This window comes from Plutella xylostella, chromosome 30 (assembly GCF_932276165.1).
Source record: "Plutella xylostella chromosome 30, ilPluXylo3.1, whole genome shotgun sequence".
Taxonomy (NCBI): domain Eukaryota; kingdom Metazoa; phylum Arthropoda; class Insecta; order Lepidoptera; family Plutellidae; genus Plutella; species Plutella xylostella.
In genome coordinates this window covers 4674577-4696988 of record NC_064010.1, presented here as the reverse complement: position 1 = coordinate 4696988, position 22412 = coordinate 4674577, and the positions used below count along the sequence as shown (strand labels likewise).

Here is a 22412-nt window from a genome sequence, read left to right as displayed (position 1 = left end):
GAGTTAAATTAATCAATAAATAGAACACAATCTCTCTGAGGAGTAAAGATTGGAAATAAAAACCGACCGATTCCTTATTCTAAGGATGCACACCTGCTGCCATACCACCAGCACATCGCGTTGCTTTTCTGTCAAAACTGACCTAATTTGAATGGTGCTGGGTATTTGACATACAAGCGGTGTTAAGGATTATTGATTGCTAACATAGGTAAATACAATTTCAATTCAATTGCTAACTGAGATTGCTAACTTGTCAGTGGTGGTAAGGCATCGGGTATGCAGGATACCCTCAGAATAAGCAGTAAGTGGTACGGCAGCTGTTCCAACAAAACCCAATAAACTTCCTAAAAGTAACTTTTTACACAATAATTACAGACCACTTCGCTAAAACACGTCATGTCACATTGATCTCTTCATCCGACGCGCTAGCATCGCTTTCAAACTCTTCGCCTTCATCCGCCATATTGGAAAACTCGCGATTAAATATTCCCGCCATTTTATCTTCATAACCTCTAAAGTTTTCGTTTTGGGAGGTCGAAGCGTACATTTTCTTGTCGTCTCCGTCTTCTGGTGTGGATATTGGGGACAGTTTCGGCTTGTCGGCCTCTGCGTCGGAGAGGTCGGGGTGTGGGTTGTTCTTGTTGGGTAATGTTTGCTCCCGAGAGCCCCCGGAAGCTAGCAGTTCCCGCTCTTTCGAGTTCCGCCATTTCATGCGGCGGTTTTGGAACCAGATCTTCACCTGCAACAAAGACATTTACGAAGTTAGTGAGGGAAGTAAAATTGTGATGGACACCATAAAATTGTAGAGGGTCAGTACAGTGCGGGTTATTTTTAAACGGTTTATTTAATAGAACAATACGGTTTATGACTTATAAGGATTGGACAGGACAGCGCTAAATAAAATATAATGCCAAATTCTATAATTGTTTATTTTTTTAATTCGGCTAAAATTTTATTTCCGCCATATTATTCTATCCCATCCCTCGTCATCTTATGTACTTATAAGTTAATACCTAATACGTTAAACAAATATAAAAGCGAGTCTCCTCTGACTACCCCTTCGGGGATTACAGTTGTGAGCATAATGTAAGTAAGTATGTGTGTAATCATAAAGTCTTAATTATTCCAAGAACCGTATCAAACCTACGGTATCTCCGCAAAAACTCATTTTCAAAAACAAAAAAAAAAACATTGTGCAGTCAGCATTTCTATAGAAACCGATTCAGCCACGCCTCCTGACCATCAATAAAGTACAAATGTCAGCGACACAATACGGGACACAGCGTTTAATTCGAAAACAGTTAGGATGTCTCAAAAAACACGCAAAAATACGGAATCACCGCCAAAAAAACGTCGATAAAGTAAAAATGGGGTCATTATTTTTGGCACAATTTTGAATTATTTTTGTGCGCTGTGCTTTTGTATTTTAGTTTGATTCTTTGTGTGCAGGGTCATTTGTGAATTTAATACATGGACATTGTTTTTTTTATTGTAAACCCAAAGGATTATAATTAACCATAAGGGTTATTTATCATAAATGTATTTATCACCACTCGTTATTTTACTGTTTTCATAATTTAGTAACTATTTATTTTGCGTAAGCGTCCACTTTTCGGCATCGTACGCAACGGACGCATCGCATTCTAAAGTGCGGTCTTTTCATCGGCTTCGCCGTCTCCGTTTCTCCATACATTTATGAAAATCCGTTTGGTCCGATACGTACGATACCGATAAGTGAATGACAAATATTTATTTAAACTAGTTTGTTATCATGGAATCTGCTGTTCCAAGAGTCCCACTCGACATCACTCTGTTCTAATCCTATATCCATCTAAGGTCCCATATGTGTCTAACTAAGGCCACGTACCGGTGCTACTGGGTCAGTCATTAATAAAATTCACCCTGTATATATTTTTATTGACAGTTGCACTCGCTCCCGCCTTTTCGCCCACACATTGGCAGAACAGATCGAAATTGTATAAAAATATGATGAATCACTTACAATAACCGAAATAGACGTTTTATCACACCCTGTACCTACAATGAAATGCACTCCCTTGTGGGGTAGGCAGAGGTCTAAAAGATGGATGTAATGTTACCGGTTATTTGAACGATCATCACGTCACGGGCACGGGTCTCCTTCCAATGAAGGAAGGGTTTTTTAGGCCTAGTCCACCACGCTGGCCAAGTGCGGGTTGGTGGACCCCAACACAAGCAAGCTTGTGCTGAGAGAGTCGTCGGGTAAGTGGGCCACCCGACTGTCAGATGTTTTCAAGCTGCTTCGGGCAGCCTCTGATTAGGCTTAACGACTGCAACCGGGACCCACGGCTTAACGTGCCGTCCGAAGCACGATTGGAACGATCGATGACTTTTAATTGAAAGTATGTAAGTATAGTGCCACAAACTTATCTGTTCCGGTGAGAGCGAACTAAATTGGTCCATACCTCATTACTTACTGTACTAATGAATTTCATATTGACATAGATTATATGGACCAATTTAGTTCGCTCTCACCGGAACAGATAAGTTTGTGGCACTATACACCTATGTTTTCGAAATCTGTTTATACTTAACTCGCGATTGACACATCATCCACGTATCCGTTTTTATACTTTTTTTCCTTATGAATGAATGCATCCGATTTCCGGAACCAATCGGTTATTGATCGATGTTTCTATTCGATATTCAATTTGAACGGTTACATCATTTGTCATCAAAACTATTACAAATCGCCACCCATAAACCAACGTTTAAAGTGGCGCTAGTTTCCACGTACGAACAATGGAACGAATATTTTGTTCTGAAATCGATGTCAGTTTGTGATTCCTGCCACCATAGACTCGGCAAATGTTGGACTTTAATCATCATTTGTCAAAATCAAATTTGGAACGAGATATTTTACTTTTTCTGCGTGAAATCATATTGTGCCAGTGATGTAATTGATTTGTTAATTTTGTGAAATTACTACCACGTTGTGTCTCGTTTTGGCGTCAGCTGTTTCGTGTACGTATGTAAGATGACTATGATGGGTATGACTTTTAGACCTACTTACTTACAAACAAAATATTGGTACTTTTTGCTTATAGAGGTCATTAGTATCATTAATTATAATATGTACTTAATTATACCTAAGTAAATGAAAGGTATAATATACTTCTTATTACAGAAACCCACTTAACTTACTTAATGTGATTTTTGCAGAGATATACCTAGTCAAGTATATTTTTTGTTAAGTAGGTATAATAATATTTTATTTTATTAAGTAAGTTTAATATTTTATTTTATTAAGAAGTTATAATTATAACTTTTATCCAGGCATTGTGAAACAGGGTTCTTGGCTTCATAACCCATTGGTAAAAACTAATAAAAGTTTTAAAATAAATTATCAGAAAGTACCTATCTATATAAATTCATTTTGTAGCATCAGTTAGGTACCGGTTACACCAATCAGATTAATCCAAATTATCCCGCCAATCTTTGACGTTTAACCAAAAACAATATCTGCAACTTTTTCAACCGTGGCAAGGACAACGGTCCCATACAGCCACCATACAGCCTAGACAGATTAGTGGCGACCTCCTTCGTCTCCGACAATATGCCGGCAGCAGCTGACGCGACCTTTTTGGGGGCTCTGGGCTAGTGATGGGATGAATTGAATATCGAACTTTCAACTATAACGATTGTCTTTGTGTCATTTGTTTTTTTATCGTGTTTTACTGATGTTTTCGGCAAGTACTTCATAACTAATTTGTGACAGTGTATAAATTCAGCACCTACTTTTCTTCTCTGATGGTGGTGCGGTGAAAAACTGAACCAAAGAATTATGACACTAACTTAAAAAAAGTATAGGTATAAATACTTACTTTATAGTATTAATACTACAATCTATTTGGGCAGTTATAATTTGTGTCCTAATCTTGTTTGTTTATATTTAAACTAGCCAAGAATAAAGAGCGCTGCAAAGAGCTGACTGCCAATCTCCAATGATGGAGAGGCACTACAAGAAGAAGAATCTTGTGTGTTATATAAGTATAATCAACCTGAAATAAAATTCTATTTACCTATATTTTTATTCATTTTACCCACTGCTGAATATCGATATCGATATAGTAATTTATATCGACATGTACGACCCCAACACTAGCCAAGACAGGGGTGTGACGCCCTGGAATTAATTACTTTTTGACATATTCCCTTTTATTGCAATTTATTTCGAATAAAGAGATTCGTGACGCGAAACAGACTGAGCGATTAGGAGGGGAGGGGAAACCCAGTGGCTAGAAAGAGAGGGAAAATAGGGTGAATAAATAGTCTATGGAACCGATTTTAGAGACATCCTACCTAACTTCCAAACTAATATTATAAATGCGAAAGTAACTGTGTCTGTCTGTTAACTCTTTCACGCCAAAACTACTGAACGGATTTAAATGAAATTTGGTATACATATGACGTAGATAGACCTGGACGTATCCTGAGAAAGAACATAAGCTACTTTTTATCCCGGAATTCCCACGGGAAAACTTTTTAAGGCGAAGCAAAGCTAGGTAATACTGTCAACTCTTTAATTGTATTGGACTTTAACTGTAATGACGTTAATATATTTCGATGCATAGATTCGCATACAGACGAACATAGTTAATTAAATTAAAAAAATAAAAACCATTTCATGAGACCAAAATGCAGATTCGTAACCCAAATGTCAATATATTGCAAACGATATTTAAATAGGATAGTTATAAGCCAGTGACACCCTTTAACTAACAATGGCAGACAACAGGGGAGTTATGATATGACATGTGTAATTGTATAATTAAAATAGAGAAAAGGGTTACCGTTTTCAATTTGTATATTTTTTGCAACAATCCAAAATGTATGTCAGCATAAACAAACAAACGAAGAATGCGTCTGTCAATCAAAAAGCCAAAAGTCAGGCCGCGCCGTGAAAAAGAAAACAAAAATTCCAAATTCAAAATAAATAAATAAATGCAAATATTTCGAAATTGGTCCGCTGAATGTAAACAGCCGGCATTTTGAATATTCATTCGGAAAATGAATATTTCAAATTTGGAAGCGTCGGGCGGCGGTCCAAAATCACATTCATTGGGCGACGCGGCTCGCCCGATGCTAAAATCGCCTTTGATTCGCGGACTAGTTTCGTACGATTGTCTCTTAGACCGCGTACTACAATCTATGTAGGTATAACACAACAGCTCAGTGCCGCATTTGAGTAAATCTCCCTACGCTCGAACTTACAGTCAGCTGCATAAGTAGTACACTTTTGTACCTTGTCAAACTCACAAACTGCCTTTTCAAACATTGACAGTTTGCTATGTAGTCAGTTTGACAAGGTACAAAAGTGTATGGCTGCTTATGCAGCTGACCGTAGGTCCTGCTTAGTGACAACTGAGCAAATTTTAATAACAGCGCTGCATGTGATAGAAGACTTGCTTAATGAAGTATGATGTGCTCAGTTTTGACACCGGAGTAGAAAATCGGTTATAGAATAGAATAAAACTTGGTTAACATAAGATTTACTTGACTAATATAATTACAATCTATAGCTTTTCTGAGTTCGTAGCATACTGGGCCTACGACTGTTGCTACGCCGCATCGTAGCAAAACATTATGCTGACAAAGTTCCTGCGCAATAGCATTTTACAAGGCTTATGCGCAAAGTCTGTGTTGAGCTCCGAATCGTTTTCCGAATTACTCTTCTCCGATAGCACGGTTCGTCGAAATCACTGTTCGTCGACGGTTTGTTCATCGAAAAAATCCTTCTCCGATAGCACGGTTCGTCGAAAGCACTGTTCGACGATGGTTGCTTTGCCGAAGAAATCGTTCGCCGATAGAGAGATTTGTCGAAAGCACTGTTCGACGATGGTTGCTTTGACGAAGAAATCATTCGCCGATAGAGAGATTCGTCGAAAGCACTGTTCGACGATGGTTGCTTTGACGAAGAAATCATTCACCGATAGAAAGGTTGGCCGAAAGCACTTTAAACAGATAGTTGGAATAATGAGGTATAAACTACTATAACCTTATTGTGTTATTGTGCAGTATTTAAGAAAAGTAATTTCTATTTCTATACTTGCTCTATATGCACCTAACGTCTCTCTCTTTCTGTTTGCCTGCCTAACGGTGTATAATATGTGTGACTATTGTTTTCCAATAAATATCCAAGTTATAAAGTAATCTTGCTCTTTTTGCTTACGCTTACCCAATACCTATGCAGATGGTTCGTTTAACGAAAGAATCAATTGCCGTCCTACTACTGTGTGTATCCATGTGTATAAATACCTACCTAGATAGGGTATCTACCTCAACTTTTTGGTAAGTCAGGAATAACAAATTGAGTTATGTCCAAGCTATAATGTTATAGGTACACAACACAAATGCACTTATAATTTTCCATTTAGTATACCTACTGCCTAAAGATCGATGCATAATTTATAGATTCAGATTGTGATCTGCTGAGATAGGTACTCATCAGTAGCTTACAGTTGGTGTTCTCTCCACCATGCAATATTAAACACATCTCACAGGCGCAGAAATCATAATAGAAGCACTTTTCCTGAAATAAAAATAGTTTCAGGCCGTCTACATACATATTTCATTTTTATTTCAAGAAAAATGCTTTTATTTTAAATTTACCACGAAATACACTCAATTTAAAAAAAAGTTTAAAAATCACAACCAAATCTCCTTTACTTCATGAAATAAAAAAAAACCTTTAATTAACATAAACTCTATGCCTTAGAAACAATTGTATTATTTATTTAATCATCATTCATAATTTCACTATCGATATTAAAATGGCAAACAATGCTTTGCGGCGGTAATTGATTCTTTCGTTAAACAAACCATCCGCATCGGTTTAAAGTGCTTTCGACGAATCTCTCTATCGGCGAATGATTTCTTCGTCAAAGCAACCATCGTCGAACAGTGCTTTCGACGAATCTCTCTATCGGCGAATGATTTCTTCGGCAAAGCAACCATCGTTGAACAGTGCTTTCGACGAACCGTGCTATCGGAGAAGGATTTTTTCGATGAACAAACCGTCGACGAACAGTGATTTCGACGAACCGTGCTATCGGAGAAGAGTAATTCGGAAAACGATTCGGAGCTCGTGTTTTAATCTCAGATTGACAGATTCTGAACGGTTCATCAACAGTCGATTTTCCCGCGATTTTAAGTGACGTATCGTTCTATGGTTGCTTACATAGAGAGTCTGGATTCCCTATATCTAGCCATACCGGGAACCTGCTGTTTATTTTTCTGCGAGTGCGCTAGAGCATTTCCCGGTCTTAAATTTCTGCTTTCGCATACCTAATCAAGTTACCAGTACAGGTAGATACAGGGAACCTCTTTATGTAAGCACCCTATTGCCGGACAATCGACTGTAGATGAACCGGTCACAATCTGTCAATTTAGTATCTGAGATTTAAAAAAACGATATTAGGGGCCACTTGCAGAAACATAATTAAATCTAGATTTAGTGTCAAATCTCGATTTAAGAAACGTCAGTCCATATAAAATTTGACACTAAATCGAGATTTAACACTAAATCTAGATTTAATATGTTTCTGCAAGTGACCCTAGGTCAGTAAAAATCCCTAAAACTTGAAACCGCACACTTGCCATTCAAATTCGGAACACACAAATTTGAATCATAAATAAATCCCATTACGTATAAAGGGGCGCGCACACTTGTACATCAAAGCGAGTCAGACGCCATTGTGTTAATAATTTCAAACAATTAATTGAATTTCTGAACGGATCCGGCCCGAGATATGAATTTAGCGCGATCGTTAATAACCGTGTATTAGTTAATAATATTGTATAAATTGTGTTATAATTATGGGCTTTGTGCGGCCTCTGTAATTGATCTTTTACTTTGAATAGACATACTTAATTGGTTATTGGAAGATTAATAATAAAATAAATGTAAGATTCCTATAACAAAGTTTTCCAATTGGAACCAAATTGATTAATTATAATGTTTTTGGCACATAACCTACGTGTTTTAAGGATCTTAGAATCTTATGCCTACGAAGTTATTTAGGATATAAAATAAAAACAAAAATAAAATAAAAATAAAATAAAATAAAAGATAAAAGATATCAACTTGGTTGATAAACTCTAATCCAGCTATAGTGTTTAATAATAATATTATGAGGGGACATCTCACACACAGCCATCCGACTCCAAATGAGCTTGTGATATGGGTATAGGACAACTGATATATCTACACAAATACATCTCTCTAGATGGTACATATAAAACACCCAAGACCTGAGTACAAATATCTGTCTTTAAACAAATATCTGCCCCGGACAGGAATATAAATAAATAAATATGTGGGGACATCTCACACACGGCCATCCGACCCCAAGCTAGGCAGAACCTGTGTTATGGGTGTCGGACAGCTGATATATCTACACAAATACATAGATAGATAGATACTAAATATAAATATCAACACCCAAGACCCGAGTACAAATATTTGCCTTTAAACAAATATCTGCCCCGGCCGGGAATCGAACCCGGGACCTTCGGCTCAGTAGTCAGGGTCACTAACCACTACGCCATTTGGTCGTCTATACTCTGTCCATTTTATTATTGGTTTTTTGACATTCGAATTAACTAACTACATTAACTTATAGATTTTTTTTTATTTTCGACATTAGCTGTGTTAGTAACAATTTGGATTATAAAGAGTTAAGTTAAGTAGTTAAAGTACTTACATAAATACTTTTTTCCTTATAGGTACTTATCTACTTACTTTCTTGTATAAAAACATAAATTTAGATTACAAAACTGGGGGGACAATTGCCCTGTACGAAACGTCAGTGTAATAAAAAAAAGAATAACTTAAATAAAAAGAACCGTCCGGTTCATCAATTTCCGGACGTAAACCGATAAAATTTAAATCTCGAACGGAAAGTGCCGGATCTCGGAACAAAGACGTCAGGATTGGGGGGGGGGGGCTCAATCCGGCGCCCGATGACGTCATTAAATAAATTTCTGCTCGCCAACCCTACTCCCCTTGGCTGTAGAGCTAGGAATGGACATTCGTGGATATGAATTTTTTTGAAGCATTAGGTAAGTGAAGATTTTTTGGTTTGTTGTTTGTATGCATGAAGAATAATTATTTTTGTTTGACTTAAAGCAAAGTCAAACAAAGTCTCTTGAAGTCTCTTATGGGCAACTAGGTTTTTGACGACCGAATGGCGTAGTGGTTAGTGACCCTGACTACTGAGCCGAAGGTCCCGGGTTCGATTCCCAGCTGGGGCAGATATTTGTTTAAAAGACAGATATTTGTACTCGGGTCTTGGGTGTTGATATTTATATTTAGTATCTATCTATCTATGTATTTGTGTAGATATATCAGCTGTCCGACACCCATAACACAGGTTCTGCCTAGCTTGGGGTCATATTTATTTATGTATAAAAATATCAGAATAGCCATCATAAGTACCTAAAGATATATGCATACCTAACTGATAGTAACTGTTCGTAAATTATTAAATGGCCTATACCTACACGTATGACAGTTAACAAAGTCATAGAATATTCATTTACAAACTACAACAAATCAAAAAACAACAATTACCTTCAAAAGCAAAAACAGCAACCTAACCAAAGATGAAAAACACAATTAACAACAACAATTAATTTAAAAAACCACTGCCATGTCTGCGCCACTGTGTAGGTCTGCACAATCGGATGGCGCCCAACAATTATTTAACGTCAACGGCAAGGCGCGCCAAGATCGCGAGCGGAGGTGTGCAGTCGCCTTTATCTGGGGTTTTTGAAAATAGAACGAGTGTGTTCACTTTTTTATCGTGAAAAAATAAAGATACCTATTATATATAAACCCCCTTATTCATAGAAAAGTTACAAAACGTTTTAACTAATAAACTGTTTTGTCCCTCTCCGACAGGGAACAATTTGTTCTTTGACAGAGAGGGACAAAACAGTTTATTAGTTAAAACGTCTTGTAACTTCTCTATGAATAAGGGGGTTAGTCTATGATGCTGATTGGCTCTCTACTCTACAATCAAAGTTTAAAGTCCTGATATCAAAGAGTGCGATTTTGCTAAGACTTTTTATGATCATCAGTTATTTACTTACTTTTACATTCATTTTAAAAATAAAATATGGATTGATTATGATTTTTTAACGGATTTGTTCTTTAATAAATGCATATAATAGATCGATTAAATAAGACCATTCGATTTTGGCATTTTGTAGCTATAGAACTTTTTCATTACTAGCGAGTGTACCTGATCATATTTTTTTCTTGCACCTCTTGTGGGATGAATGGTAGAAAATGCTTCTATCAATAAGTTCACCCTTTGTAAACTTAAATGTTTATACGTATTTGTGCAATAAAGAATTAAATAAAACGACAAAGGCTACTCCACTCCTTCCCCTATTCGCAAGGGTCTGATATCGCCCACTGCAAAGTTCCTGAACAGATATCATTAGCTTTGAAGATATTAGGTTTAGGTTTAGGTTCTTTATTTCATAATTATACATTACATGTCAATTCTTTTGTATAGCTACATAATATAAACATTTTTTTACATAAGCGTAAAACATAAAAATAATCGTAAGTCAAGATATAATAATTAATTAACATGTCAAAGATTCAAAAATAAAATTTTTATATAAAATGTCAATTTGTAAATGTCATAAAATTAAAATAAGATAAAATATGTCATAAGAATTTTCTTAGGTACCTACTATACCTAATACGAATTTTGATTTAACCAAATTATCTAAGTAAACAAGTTCTATTTCTTTCTGTTAATGAATTCATCCACCGTGTAGAAAGCCTGTTCAGTGAGCCATTTTTTTAATTTAAATTTAAATGTAGTTAGCTTCTGCTCTTCATCCCGTATCTCAGTTGGTATGGCATTGTAGATGCTCGGGCCACACACATACACCGACTGTGCGCACTTCGCGAGCTTGTGCCGTACCGCGAGGAGGAGGCCGCTGCGGCGGGCTCGCTGGCTTACCTTGTACAACTGCATGTTCTTCCTGACAAACAGGGCAACATGCAGTATGTACAAGGAGGGCACCGTCATGAGGCGCAGGTCGACGAATGATGGTCGAGCCGATTCGCCGATTTTGATACGGGCCATAGCTCGTATTGCCCTCTTTTGCATGACGAATACACGATGCCAGTCCGCTGCACGGCCCCACAGCTCAATGCCGTATGTGAGAAGGGACTGAACAGTGGCAAAGTAGCAGGATCTCGTCACATCTTGCGGAACCGTCGCTGCCAGCCGCTGAAGGCCGAAGCACGCGCTTCCAAGGCGACCACACAACCACTCGATGTGCGAGTCCCAAAACAAACCACTGTCCAGTCGAAAGCCGAGGAAGCAGGTGGTGCTGACCTGCGCCAAGCAATCCGTGTCCAGGCGCACCTGCAGGGGACGGCTCGGTCGGCCGGCCAGGTTGAAGTGCATGAGGTGTGATTTTCGCGGGTTGAGGGCGAGACCATTGCACTTGAACCACTCAGCTAACTGCGTGGCAGCCAGAGCCAGGCGCCTCTCGAGGTCATCCACGGATCGACCGGTGACCAACGCGGCGACGTCATCGGCGTACATAGTTACCTGGGCTTCTTTCACTGAGTTAGGCAGGTCGTTCATGAGAAGGGAGAATATGATGTTCGATAGAGATGAGCCTTGCGGTACACCAATTTTGGTAGCTATTTCTCTAGATCTAGCAAGTCCCCCTTCTCCTACCACAGTTTGGTTTCTGTTGGACATGAAGTCCACCAGAAGGCTCAGTGCCGGCCCTCGTATGCCGTAGTGTTGGAGCTTGTTGGCAATGACGTCATGGTCGGCCACATCGAATGCTTTGGACAAATCACAGCACAGAACTGCCACCTGTAGGCCGGCATCCCTCGCGCGGAGCACTCCCCACACCACCTCGCGCGCCAGGTCGGTCGTGGACCTCCCTGCTCGGTACGCGAACTGCTGGTCGCACAGGATGCGTGACTCACTCAGGAACTCAGTCAGTCTAGCGCTAATTCCATTCTCTAATACCTTTGCGGGAGTGGGTATGATGGCTACAGGACGGTAGTCATTTCCATCTTCTTTTTTACCTTTCCCTTTGTATACGGGAGATATTTTCACGCGCTTGATGCTTGTTGGGAAAATACCTTCCCGTATGCATCGGTTATAAAGAATGGACAGCGCGGGACTGACCGAGTCCGCTACAAGACTCAGCAACTCACATGACATCTCATAAATGTCTTTACTCTTTTTGCGAGGTATTTTTTTTGTGATGATGTTGAGTACCTCTCGAGCGCTGAAGTGTTTGAATCTAAAAGATTGGTCAAGAGAAGGGCACAGCAACCCCAGCCTGGCCCCGGAGGCCGGCAGGTCCGCGCGGGGTGCGCCGCACGTCGTCGCCGCCCCAACAAAACGCTCATTCATAGCGTCCAGCAGATCTCGCTTCGAAGCATACACTGATCCGTCAGGTGCTTTTACTAAATCAGTAAAATCGAGTGAGCTGCGAGTTGCGCGGCCTAGTTCTGCGTTTACAACGCTCCACATTGCCTTACACTTATTGTCACTGCCATTGATTTTGGTCGATAGGTGTTTCGTGCGCTCCTGCGATAACATACGGTCGTATCTGTCCATAGTCATACTCACCATCCTTTGCAGGTCTGGGTCGTCAATATTAGAATTTATGTCAAGTAAGTTAAATAACAATCTTTTCATATTAAGTACATCCTGGGATATCCAGTTGTCATATTTAAATTTAATTGTCTTATGTTTCATCGGAAAACAACTTATAAACTTTTTATGGAGTATATCAACTATACAATCTGCAAGGTCGTCTATGTTTTCACGAGGTTTGGTGTATACGGCCTCCCAGTCGATACTTCTTATTCCTGCAACGAATCTCATTTTGTTAGCACGCGACATATCCCTGGCAGTGACGGTGATCGGCGGGGGGTCGCGCTGTGCGCAGTCCATGCGCGTGCGCACGGCGAGGTGGTCGCTGAGGTGCGTGGTGACCGGCGCCGCGAGGGCCGCGCCGCCCGCGCCGCGCCACACCATTACGTGGTCGAGTGAGGTGCAGGACGAGCCAGATATGCGAGTCGGGAAGTCTACAATGTTCACCAAATCGTGAGACGAGAGTATATCGAGCAGTCGTTTGCGATGGTTCGATACTACCATCGTGTCTATATTAAAATCGCCAACTATAGCTAGCTTGGCAAACTTAAAATCAAATATTCTATCGAGCAAGCTCTCAAACACGGGGAAGAACTCATTACAGTGCGTCAAGTTCGACCTATAAATACACACAATTACAAAGTCGATATCAATCAGGCGAACAGCTGATACCTCGCAGACTTGCTCGACTGACATTTTGCATAGAAGGTCAATAGGCTGCGATCTAAAATTATTTTTTACAAAAATACAAGTCCCGCCATGTTCAATATTCGGGCGACAATAATTAGATGTCATCGTGTAATTTGAAATAGTAGTCAATTTTAATTTATCTAATGTCAGCCAGTGTTCACTAATTGCTAGTACGTCACATTTTAAATCCTGTAATAGAAGGGCTTCAAGTCGTTTCGTTTTATTATTTAGCGATCTAACGTTTTGATGACTAATAGTAAACATTGGTCGAGTGTCGGGGCAGGCGCTAGATGCGCCTCCGGGGTGCTGCGGGGGCGGGAGGCGCGGCGGCGGCGGGGGCAGGGGCGGCCGCGACCGGTCTGGCGGCGGCGGCGGTGGCTCGGCTCCCGTGCGTCGACGATGCGTCACTAGCGGAGGGCGATTCGCAATCGCGGTTGGCAGTAGTATTGGCGGCGGCGCCCCGCTGCTGGCGGGGCCGATATTGAAACCAATCTGCATATCTGACACCTGGAGGCCAAATAGCTGGTGCTTTTAGTTCATCAAATCGGTCCTCATCAATGCCAATCACAAAGGATGCAGCTGCATAAGTAGCTATACACTTTTGTACCTTGTCATTCTGAAACCGTCTAATCAATTCATTGAAACATTCACTGTTCGTCAGTTTGACAAGGTACTGAAGTGTATAGCTACTTATGCAGCTGACCGTACTTCCATGTCGTAATAGAACATTCCTCAACTTAATAACTCAAAAACACGAACTAATCATCTGAGCGCAGCTTACGAGTGCGCTATAAAATTCAGAAATCATAAAAAGAAAATTCAGAACGTCGTGAAAAAAAAACTACGAACCGACCAATGAACCCGCGGGACAGTTTTATTCGATACAAATCGGCCAATAGAACGCGCTGCTTGAAGACGTACCTTCTAAAACTGCTGCCGTCTCTTTCTGTCGCGGGGAGAGTGGGGTAAACCGGGCCACCGGCGGATATTGTCTCAAGACGTCGCGTCGGGTCAGATTATATTTATATTTATGGTACGCGAGTTCTTTTTTATTATTCGCCATTTGCTTGCTGCGATATCGTTTTATAGAGTCTGAACGATCGGTTATGCGCGCAGGAATGGGTTTGGCGGGTAATTTTCTACATAGGAGCCGTTGTTTAGCTTCGCAAATCGAATACAATGGGCCCCGGATATTTTTCTTTTATGTCGGTTTATTGTATTACGGTGGGTGATTTGTTTTTTTTTGCGATTCTCGTTTTTTTCAGATGGAATATTTGTACGAGGCGTACGCTCGGTGTCTGCGTTCAATTGAGCGTATTTTTTGTATTATACCTCAGAATAATTACTTCCTCGAGCTTCGGGGTCAGATAATTTTAAAGTACCACTTAAGTACATAATATGTTCATTCAGCAAGTATAATATACCTTAAAAACTGAGTAAGACATGAGAACAACTTTATTGCCCATTAATAGGAAAATAGTAAGTACCTAATTGAGATTCACCGATGTATTTTCTTTTATTAGCAAACAATAAGTACTAAGTATGTAATCCCGTGACTTTTACATACAGTCTTTGTCTGTAAAAGTCACGGCCCACGGGACAGTGTGTTTTTACTAATGTAGGGACTCAACCACACTAAATCATAGTCACACGACACAAACAACACAAACATTGAACAGTCTAAAACAGAATTGATCTAGTGATCAATAGGATCCACGATCACGTAGACCTCTTCCACTGCTCGCTGAGTGAATTCACACGAACGGCATTATATGTAATTTGTTATTTATAATTTATAGTCTGTTTTGTTTTAATTGTTATTAGGATATGTTCTAAGTTGTAACTTAAATTGTTAATATTATTTATCTACACTACTGTATTGGTTTAGCTGTAAGAGTAGCGTAGTTATGGTTTAAATAAATAAATAAATATTTTGTCTTTTAGCAAACATCTGCCTTGGCTGGGTATCGAACCCGCAGCTCTGAACAGCAGCCAGAGTCACTAACCACTGCACCATCAAGTAGTGTGGTAGATTGCTTCTGAAATTCCGAAGGGTAACTATCAAAACTTTGTGTGATCACTTTCAAAATATTTAAGTGATAACGATGTAAAATCCGATTTCAATAAACAGCAATCCCCCATAAGTTTATTCGATTTCCAAATACTTATGATAATTGGAAGTTAAAATAAGATCCGGATTTGTAGGGATGGGAAATAGATGCCGATGTAATATTTTTTTTAACTCTCAAAAGGAGTGTTTAAAGTTTATTCAGTGTCATATATTGTTTTTAATGTATTTTTTTATATGTAGTGATTTAGATTGGCAATTATAGATTCATCACAAAATAAATTTAAAAAGCGGCTTTTTCTGAATATAACAGTGAGTTAAAGTTTTTTTATGAGATTAAGTAGCTAAGTAAGTAAGAACATGCTGTTGATTCTCCAAAAATAACAAATAAATAAATAAAGTATAAATGATCATACTTTCTTTAACTTGTAATTTCACTAATTTAAAAAAAAATACTAATATCACAAATCAAAACGTTTTTAACAATAGAAAAAAGTTAAACTTTACCCCATCACTAGAGAGCGCGGGGCGTCTTTACTCCGGTGTTTAAATTAATTGCCGCCGCCGGGAGGGCGCCACCGTCGACCGATTAATATCGAATATATAATCTATAAAGTCCTGACATTAAAGAGTGCGATTTGCAAATACTTTTTATCATTATCAGTTATTTACGTACATTTACAAACATTTAAAAAATAAAATACCGTTTGGCAATGGCTTTTTAACGGTTGTGTCCTTTAATAAATACATCGATTAAATACGATCTTAACACATTGATGGACACTAGATTAACGGTGAAACTCATAAAAACGCACAACATTTTTGTATGGGAGTTGAGTGATGATCTGCTGGTGCACATGCCGGCACACTGCCTAGACGCAGTAAAGAAAACACGACGTCAGTGACCGTTGTGTGCGTATGAGTGCACACTTTTTTCTGTATGAAAACTTATTGCTGTGTGAAAAAAAGGTACTCTGGGTGCACATATAACTTTGAAATCCTGTCAAATAAAGCACAACAAGATGGTCTTCATACAAACTCTAGGTAAAACAGGACTGCATTGACCGTTGTTGAAATAATTAGAAAAAGAGAGGGGACTGCATTCGACGTTGTGATTTTTTTCTAAAAGTGTGGAGGACGTCAAATGCAGTCAGTGTCCGTCAGTGGGTTAACAATTAGTTAGGATCGACTTACATTTTTAGGACTTTATAGTTTTACTGTAGGTGCAAGTACAATATGTTCAGTGTACAGGGTGTTGTTAAAGTGAAGTGATAGTGGTAGTATTTTTGACAGCTCGAGAATTTTGAAGTGTCGTTCTAAAAACATTTTTTTTTTTCAAATTGTCGCCATCTCTCTTTTACCTTTCTTTAACCACTTATATACTGACTAACTGGTTTACACTTAGGCCTACGTCTAAACTAAAAACATTTAATTTTTACTTTAAGTACTTAAGTACTATTTTTAGAATATACCTACATGTATTTTAATATCTATCTTAACAAATTAATTAATACCTAGATAGTGCTATTACATTAATAGCAATTATTCACGATCAAACTTCCTGTAAAAATTAAATACTTGACTTCTCCAAAAGCACACAAAATAAACGTTAACTCGACCCCAAACAAAACCTAACGATACCTCAAAAGCTCTCGAAAAAACAAATTATACGCAATCACCATCCCAAATTCAAATATCGAATTCGGTAATTGTTTTAAAATCCTCCACAACCAATCCAAGCCATCTTTACCCTAACAAAAAACGTAAACTACCAAATGTAGGCCACTGAGCTACATTCTAAAAGACCCCTCATACAAACTAGCGCCACTCGCAAAATTTAAACTTATCTTCGCCGATCTGTACCGGGTGCCTTTATAGGGGCGGTAACATTTTCTCCCCTTAAATGTGACGCCTGCATTTGACACACCCCTGCCCCTATTATACCCTTGGGGTAGCAATTTTTTGTAACACCCCATATAGCCCCGATCTCCCTTAGTCGGCGTTAGGAAAACGCACCGGATTTCGTTCAAAAATGGAACATTTTCCGTCCGGAAACGCATTTTGATTTTGTACGGAGAGCTGCGAGAGTTTATTACGAAATAGCAATTTCTGAACAATCTGTCGGAATTTCGTTCTTTTTTTAAACTTATAATCTTCAACTTTTTAAAATACACTCACGGGCAATGAAAAGGTTCCACTGAGATTAGCACCAAATTACTCCTACACGGAAAAGGCTAGCTTAGTGACGCCTTCTGCAACATTAAAGTACATTTAACAGTAGCATCACGATGCTGCCATATAAAACGGTAATATTTTGTGTCTTTTAAAAAAAATATTTAAAAAAAATGGGTTTGTTTAGTGTCGGTATTTTGTGAGCGGAACTTTTTCATTGCCCGTGAGTGTATTATTATAGAAGACAGAGTTTTGTGACTTTGGGAGTAGCTTATGTCCAGCAGTGGACGGTTAAGGGGCGATGTGATGATGATAAACTGATGATAAATTATGCAATAAAAAGTCTCAGAGAAAAAGTGTGACGACATGATAAGGCCTATATATATAAGGCCTATATATATTTTTTTCGGGATGTGTGTATTATGTTTTGAATCTATGTGTATATGTTACTGTAAAAGCCCGAACAACGGTAAATCCTAAGATTTACGCGTAAAACCTAAGATTTACCAACTCTTAATGGTAAAAGCCCGAAAGATTTTGCGATTCGCACTTTTACCACTATTCACTTGGTAAATCTTAGGATTTACATTAAGTAAATGTTGAAAAAGCCAGGTTATAACTTATAACCTCCGTAGTCGAACAAAGCGTCCGTAGTCGAGCGGGCTTCAGTGATCGTAACTGATCACTGAGGTTTAGCAACAACCAGCATGGTCAGCCATTGGATGGGTGACCGATTTCAAGTGGTTCTTTTCTGGATGCTTTCGTGCTTCGGACGGCACGTTAAGCCGTGGGTCCCGGTTGCTGCTTCGGCAGCAGTCGTTAAGCCTAGACTCTAAGGCCTCAGCCTTCGGGCGGCTTGAAAACGTCTGACAGTCGGGTTGCCCACTTACCCGACAACTCGCTCAGCACAAGCTTGCTTGTGTTGGGGTCCACCAACCCGCACTAGGCCAGCGTGGTGGACTAGATCGAAACCCTTCCTTCATTGGAAGGAGACCCATGCCCCAGCAGTGGGGACGTAATGAGTCGTGATGATGATGATAACTTATAACTAACCGAACTTAAGAAATATTTATTATTGCAATCTACTTTACTCGACGTCAACAATAATAATACGTAAATACTAGGATTATTATATTACAGACGTTTTCAAGCCGCCCGAAGGCATCAGACTAGGCTTAACGACTGCTGCCGAAGCAGCAACCGGGACCCACGGCTTAACGTGCCGTCCGAAGCACGAAAGCATCCAGAAAAGAACCACTTGAAATCGGTCACCCATCCAATGGCTGACCATGCTGGTTGTTGCTAAACCTCAGTGATCAGTTACGATCACTGAAGCCCGCTCGACTACGGACGCTTTGTTCGACTACGGAGGTTATAAGTTATAACCTGGCTTTTTCAACATTTACCGTGCCTTAATGTAAATCCTAAGATCTACCAAGTGAATAGTGGTAAAAGTGCGAATCGCAAAATCTTTCGGGCTTTTACCATTAAGAGTTGGTAAATCTTAGGTTTTACGCGTAAATCTTAGGATTTACCGTTGTTCGGGCTTTTACAGTAACATATATACACATTCTCCAGCCACCTGGCAGTCCTTCAACCCTAGTTTTTCAGCTAGTCTCATTTTCTTTTTTAGTTTGTATCTATGCGTATGTGTGCGTGTGCATCTGTGCGTGTCTATCTGTGTCTGTCAGTGGAGTATCTATCTATCTATCTATCTATCTACTATCCACCAATGTGACTTTCATACAACCCTGGTTCCATCTTAACCTCTTGTTGGATGTCCTGCATACCTTACCTTACAAAAGCGACTATTTATGGACAATGTCTTTTGTTTTGTGTCTATGTATTTATGTTGTCAATCCCACCCACCTGCCTGTCCTTCAACTCTACTAGTTATTCTGTGACTAGTAGAGTAGAGACTATTTTTATTTTTGAGTTTATATCTATTTGTGCGTGTAAATGTGTGTCTGTGTATTCTCCACCCACCTGACTATCCTTCAAGCCTAGTTTCTCCGCCAGTTTCTTCCGGTCCGGCTTGGAGATGTACTTCTGCACCTGGAACCGCTTCTCCAGCCCCTTGCGCTGCAGGTCCGAGAACACGGCTCGACGCATCATGCCGCGCCGGGGCTTGCCTGGGTGAAGTGAAAGTGGAAGTTAAAGTGAGTGGTGTTAAAGTTAAAGTAGGTGGTTTTAAAGTGAAAGTGGAAGTTAAAGTCGAAGTTAAAGTGGGTGGTGAAGTAGAGCTGTAAGCACTATAGATTGAGCCTGTTAGCTACTTTGTTTACAAAAGATGATCAGAGAGTTAATTTTAACGTAACGTTAACGTAGCGGTTAAAATTAAAGTGAAGGTTGGCGGTCTGGTATAGCAGGCTTAGGAAGCCAGTTTAGACCTTAAGGAGATATGCACAAAGGTTCCATTCAAGAACCGGTATTTCGTGAATGGAACTTTCGGTTTTTTTTGTCATTTTTAGAATAAGTATATGATTGATTGCTACTGAAACATTATCAGCACGGGGCCCAAGACGCGCATTTCAAGACGTTAAAAAAGTTTTGCACCGCGTTCACACACATTGCGAGGTCTCAAGGGCGACCGACGCGACGGAGAACTTTTGTCACGTCTAGACGTACGTGTTTGCGGCCCATGCTACGTATACAGCCTTAAAAACTCACCCCTGGAGCTGTGCGCCCACGGGAAGGCGCCAGGCAGCGGGAACACTTGTGTGTGTGCCTGCGGCTGCCGCACTGCAACAAACAAATATAAAACATAAATATTTAAATAAATAGGTATACATCTTCCACTTACCCGACAACACTCTCAGCACAAGCTTGCTTGTGTTGGGGTCCACCAACCCAAGCAAGCTTGTTGATGATGCTGTATGATGATGATACATCTTCATCACAACCCATCACGTCCCCACTGCTGGGGCACGGGTCTCCTTCCAATGAAGGTAGGGTTTAGACCTAGTCCACCACGCTGGCCTAGTGCGGGTTGGTGGACACACAAGCAAGCTTGTGCTGGGAGAATTGTTGGGTAAGTGGGCAACCCGACGGTCAGATGTTTTATGTCAAAACTAAAAACGAACAGAATCTGTATGGATCTAACAAATTATCTATGTTTCACAGAAGCGAAGATCGTTGATTGCATTGCATGGTCTAAGTTGATTGCCAATGTGTCGGCGATGGTAAGGTAGCTATCTATTGGCAGAGGTAGATATCTTGATATATATATCCATTTTCTAAGTTAATTGTAATGGTGAACGATGATATTATGACATTCTTACAACCAGAGTAGGTAAGGCAAGTAAAAACGAATACTTTTTACACAGCAAAAAAGTACATTAACGTCAAACCGAGATGAAATCGAATCGACAAAAAACACCAATAGCAATAATAGTTTTTTTTGGGCAAGATCAATAATCCAATATTTCAACAATAGGTTGCTCGTGCTATTTTGGCTACTGGCTGAATGGAAGTCTGACCTTTTTTGGAAATCTCAGTGAGGGTATTTTATTAGTATTTACTATTGTAGTTATTAGACGACCGAATGGCGTAGTGGTTAGTGACCCTGACTACTGAGCCGATGGTCCCGGGTTCGATTCCCGGCTGGGGCAGATATACAGATACAGATATTTGTTCTCGGGTCTTGGATGTGCCCGTAAAATGGCAATAGGCCCGCCCCTATTAGGTACATTGGGACTAACATAACACTCTGGCGAAAAGTGGGTGCAGCAATGCACCTCTGCCTACCCCGCAAGGGAGTACATTAGTACAAGGCGTGAGTGCGTGTTTTATTGTAGTAATATTTTAAGTGTTTTTAACCGACCCAATATGATGTGGATCGGCAATATGTTGGACAGACAATATACGAACTGTCCGTATTTTGTTTATCAAACCGTTTTTAGTTCAACCTAATGACAACCACTGTACCAATAAAATAAGGTCACAAATCTTCAAACCGAACTAATCCTAACTAATATTATAAATGCGAAAGTAACTGTGTCTGTCTGTCTGTCTGTCTGTCTGTTACTCTTTCACGCCAAAACTACTGAACGGATTTGAATGAAATTTGGTATACATACGGTCTAGACCCTGGGAAAGAACATAGGCTACTTTTTATCCCGGAATTCCCACGGGAAAACTTTTTAAGGCGAAGCGAAGCTCGCGGGAACAGCTATTTAAAATAAAAGCTCTGTGTCAGTGGCAGAAGTGGGATGTTATTTGTCGAGACGTTATTTTTACACTCTATCTAGTTCGTATTACAACACACACACACGCACTCACGCCTTGTACTAATGTACTCCCTTGCGGGGTAGGCAGAGGTGCATTGCTGCACCCACTTTTCGCCAGAGTGTTATGTTAGTCCCAATGTAATAGGGGGCGGGCCTATTGCCATTTTACGGGCACATCCAAGACCCGAGAACAAATATCTGTGTTTAAACAAATATCTGCCCCAGCCGGGAATCGAACCCGGGACCATCGGCTCAGTAGTCAGGGTCACTAACCACTACGCCATTCGGTCGTCTTACAATATACGTTTATATACGTTTGCTCATTCATTGATCAAATATAATTCAGTACATAAAATCAATCGCAAGTCAGCTGTTCTCTTTAAAAAGCACTACCCTACATTATCTCTTCGCAACAAACACATAATTATAAGTAACAAAAGAGCAACTGTTGTTTGTCTGTCAAATTGGGTGTGTCACGGTCTCAACCTCATTGTTAAATGTTGCAAGTTGAACAAACAAAAATCGGGGGATAATCGTTTTTTAAATGCACTCTGT

The 22412-nt window shown here is 39.8% G+C and overlaps 1 protein-coding gene across 1 annotated transcript in view; it reads right to left on the bottom strand.

The window, feature by feature from the left end:
- Window positions 1-237: 237 nt before the first annotated feature.
- The window catches only part of LOC119694673 (homeobox protein DBX1), a 43977-nt gene continuing 21802 nt past the window's right edge, over window positions 238-22412 (bottom strand). The window contains exons 3-5 of the mRNA XM_048632039.1: window positions 20299-20370; window positions 19615-19760; window positions 238-739 (exon numbers count right to left, since the gene is read on the bottom strand). Of these exons, the coding sequence (XP_048487996.1) occupies window positions 395-739; window positions 19615-19760; window positions 20299-20370 (563 nt within the window). The 3' untranslated portion in view covers window positions 238-394. The remainder of the gene's footprint in view (window positions 740-19614; window positions 19761-20298; window positions 20371-22412) is intronic.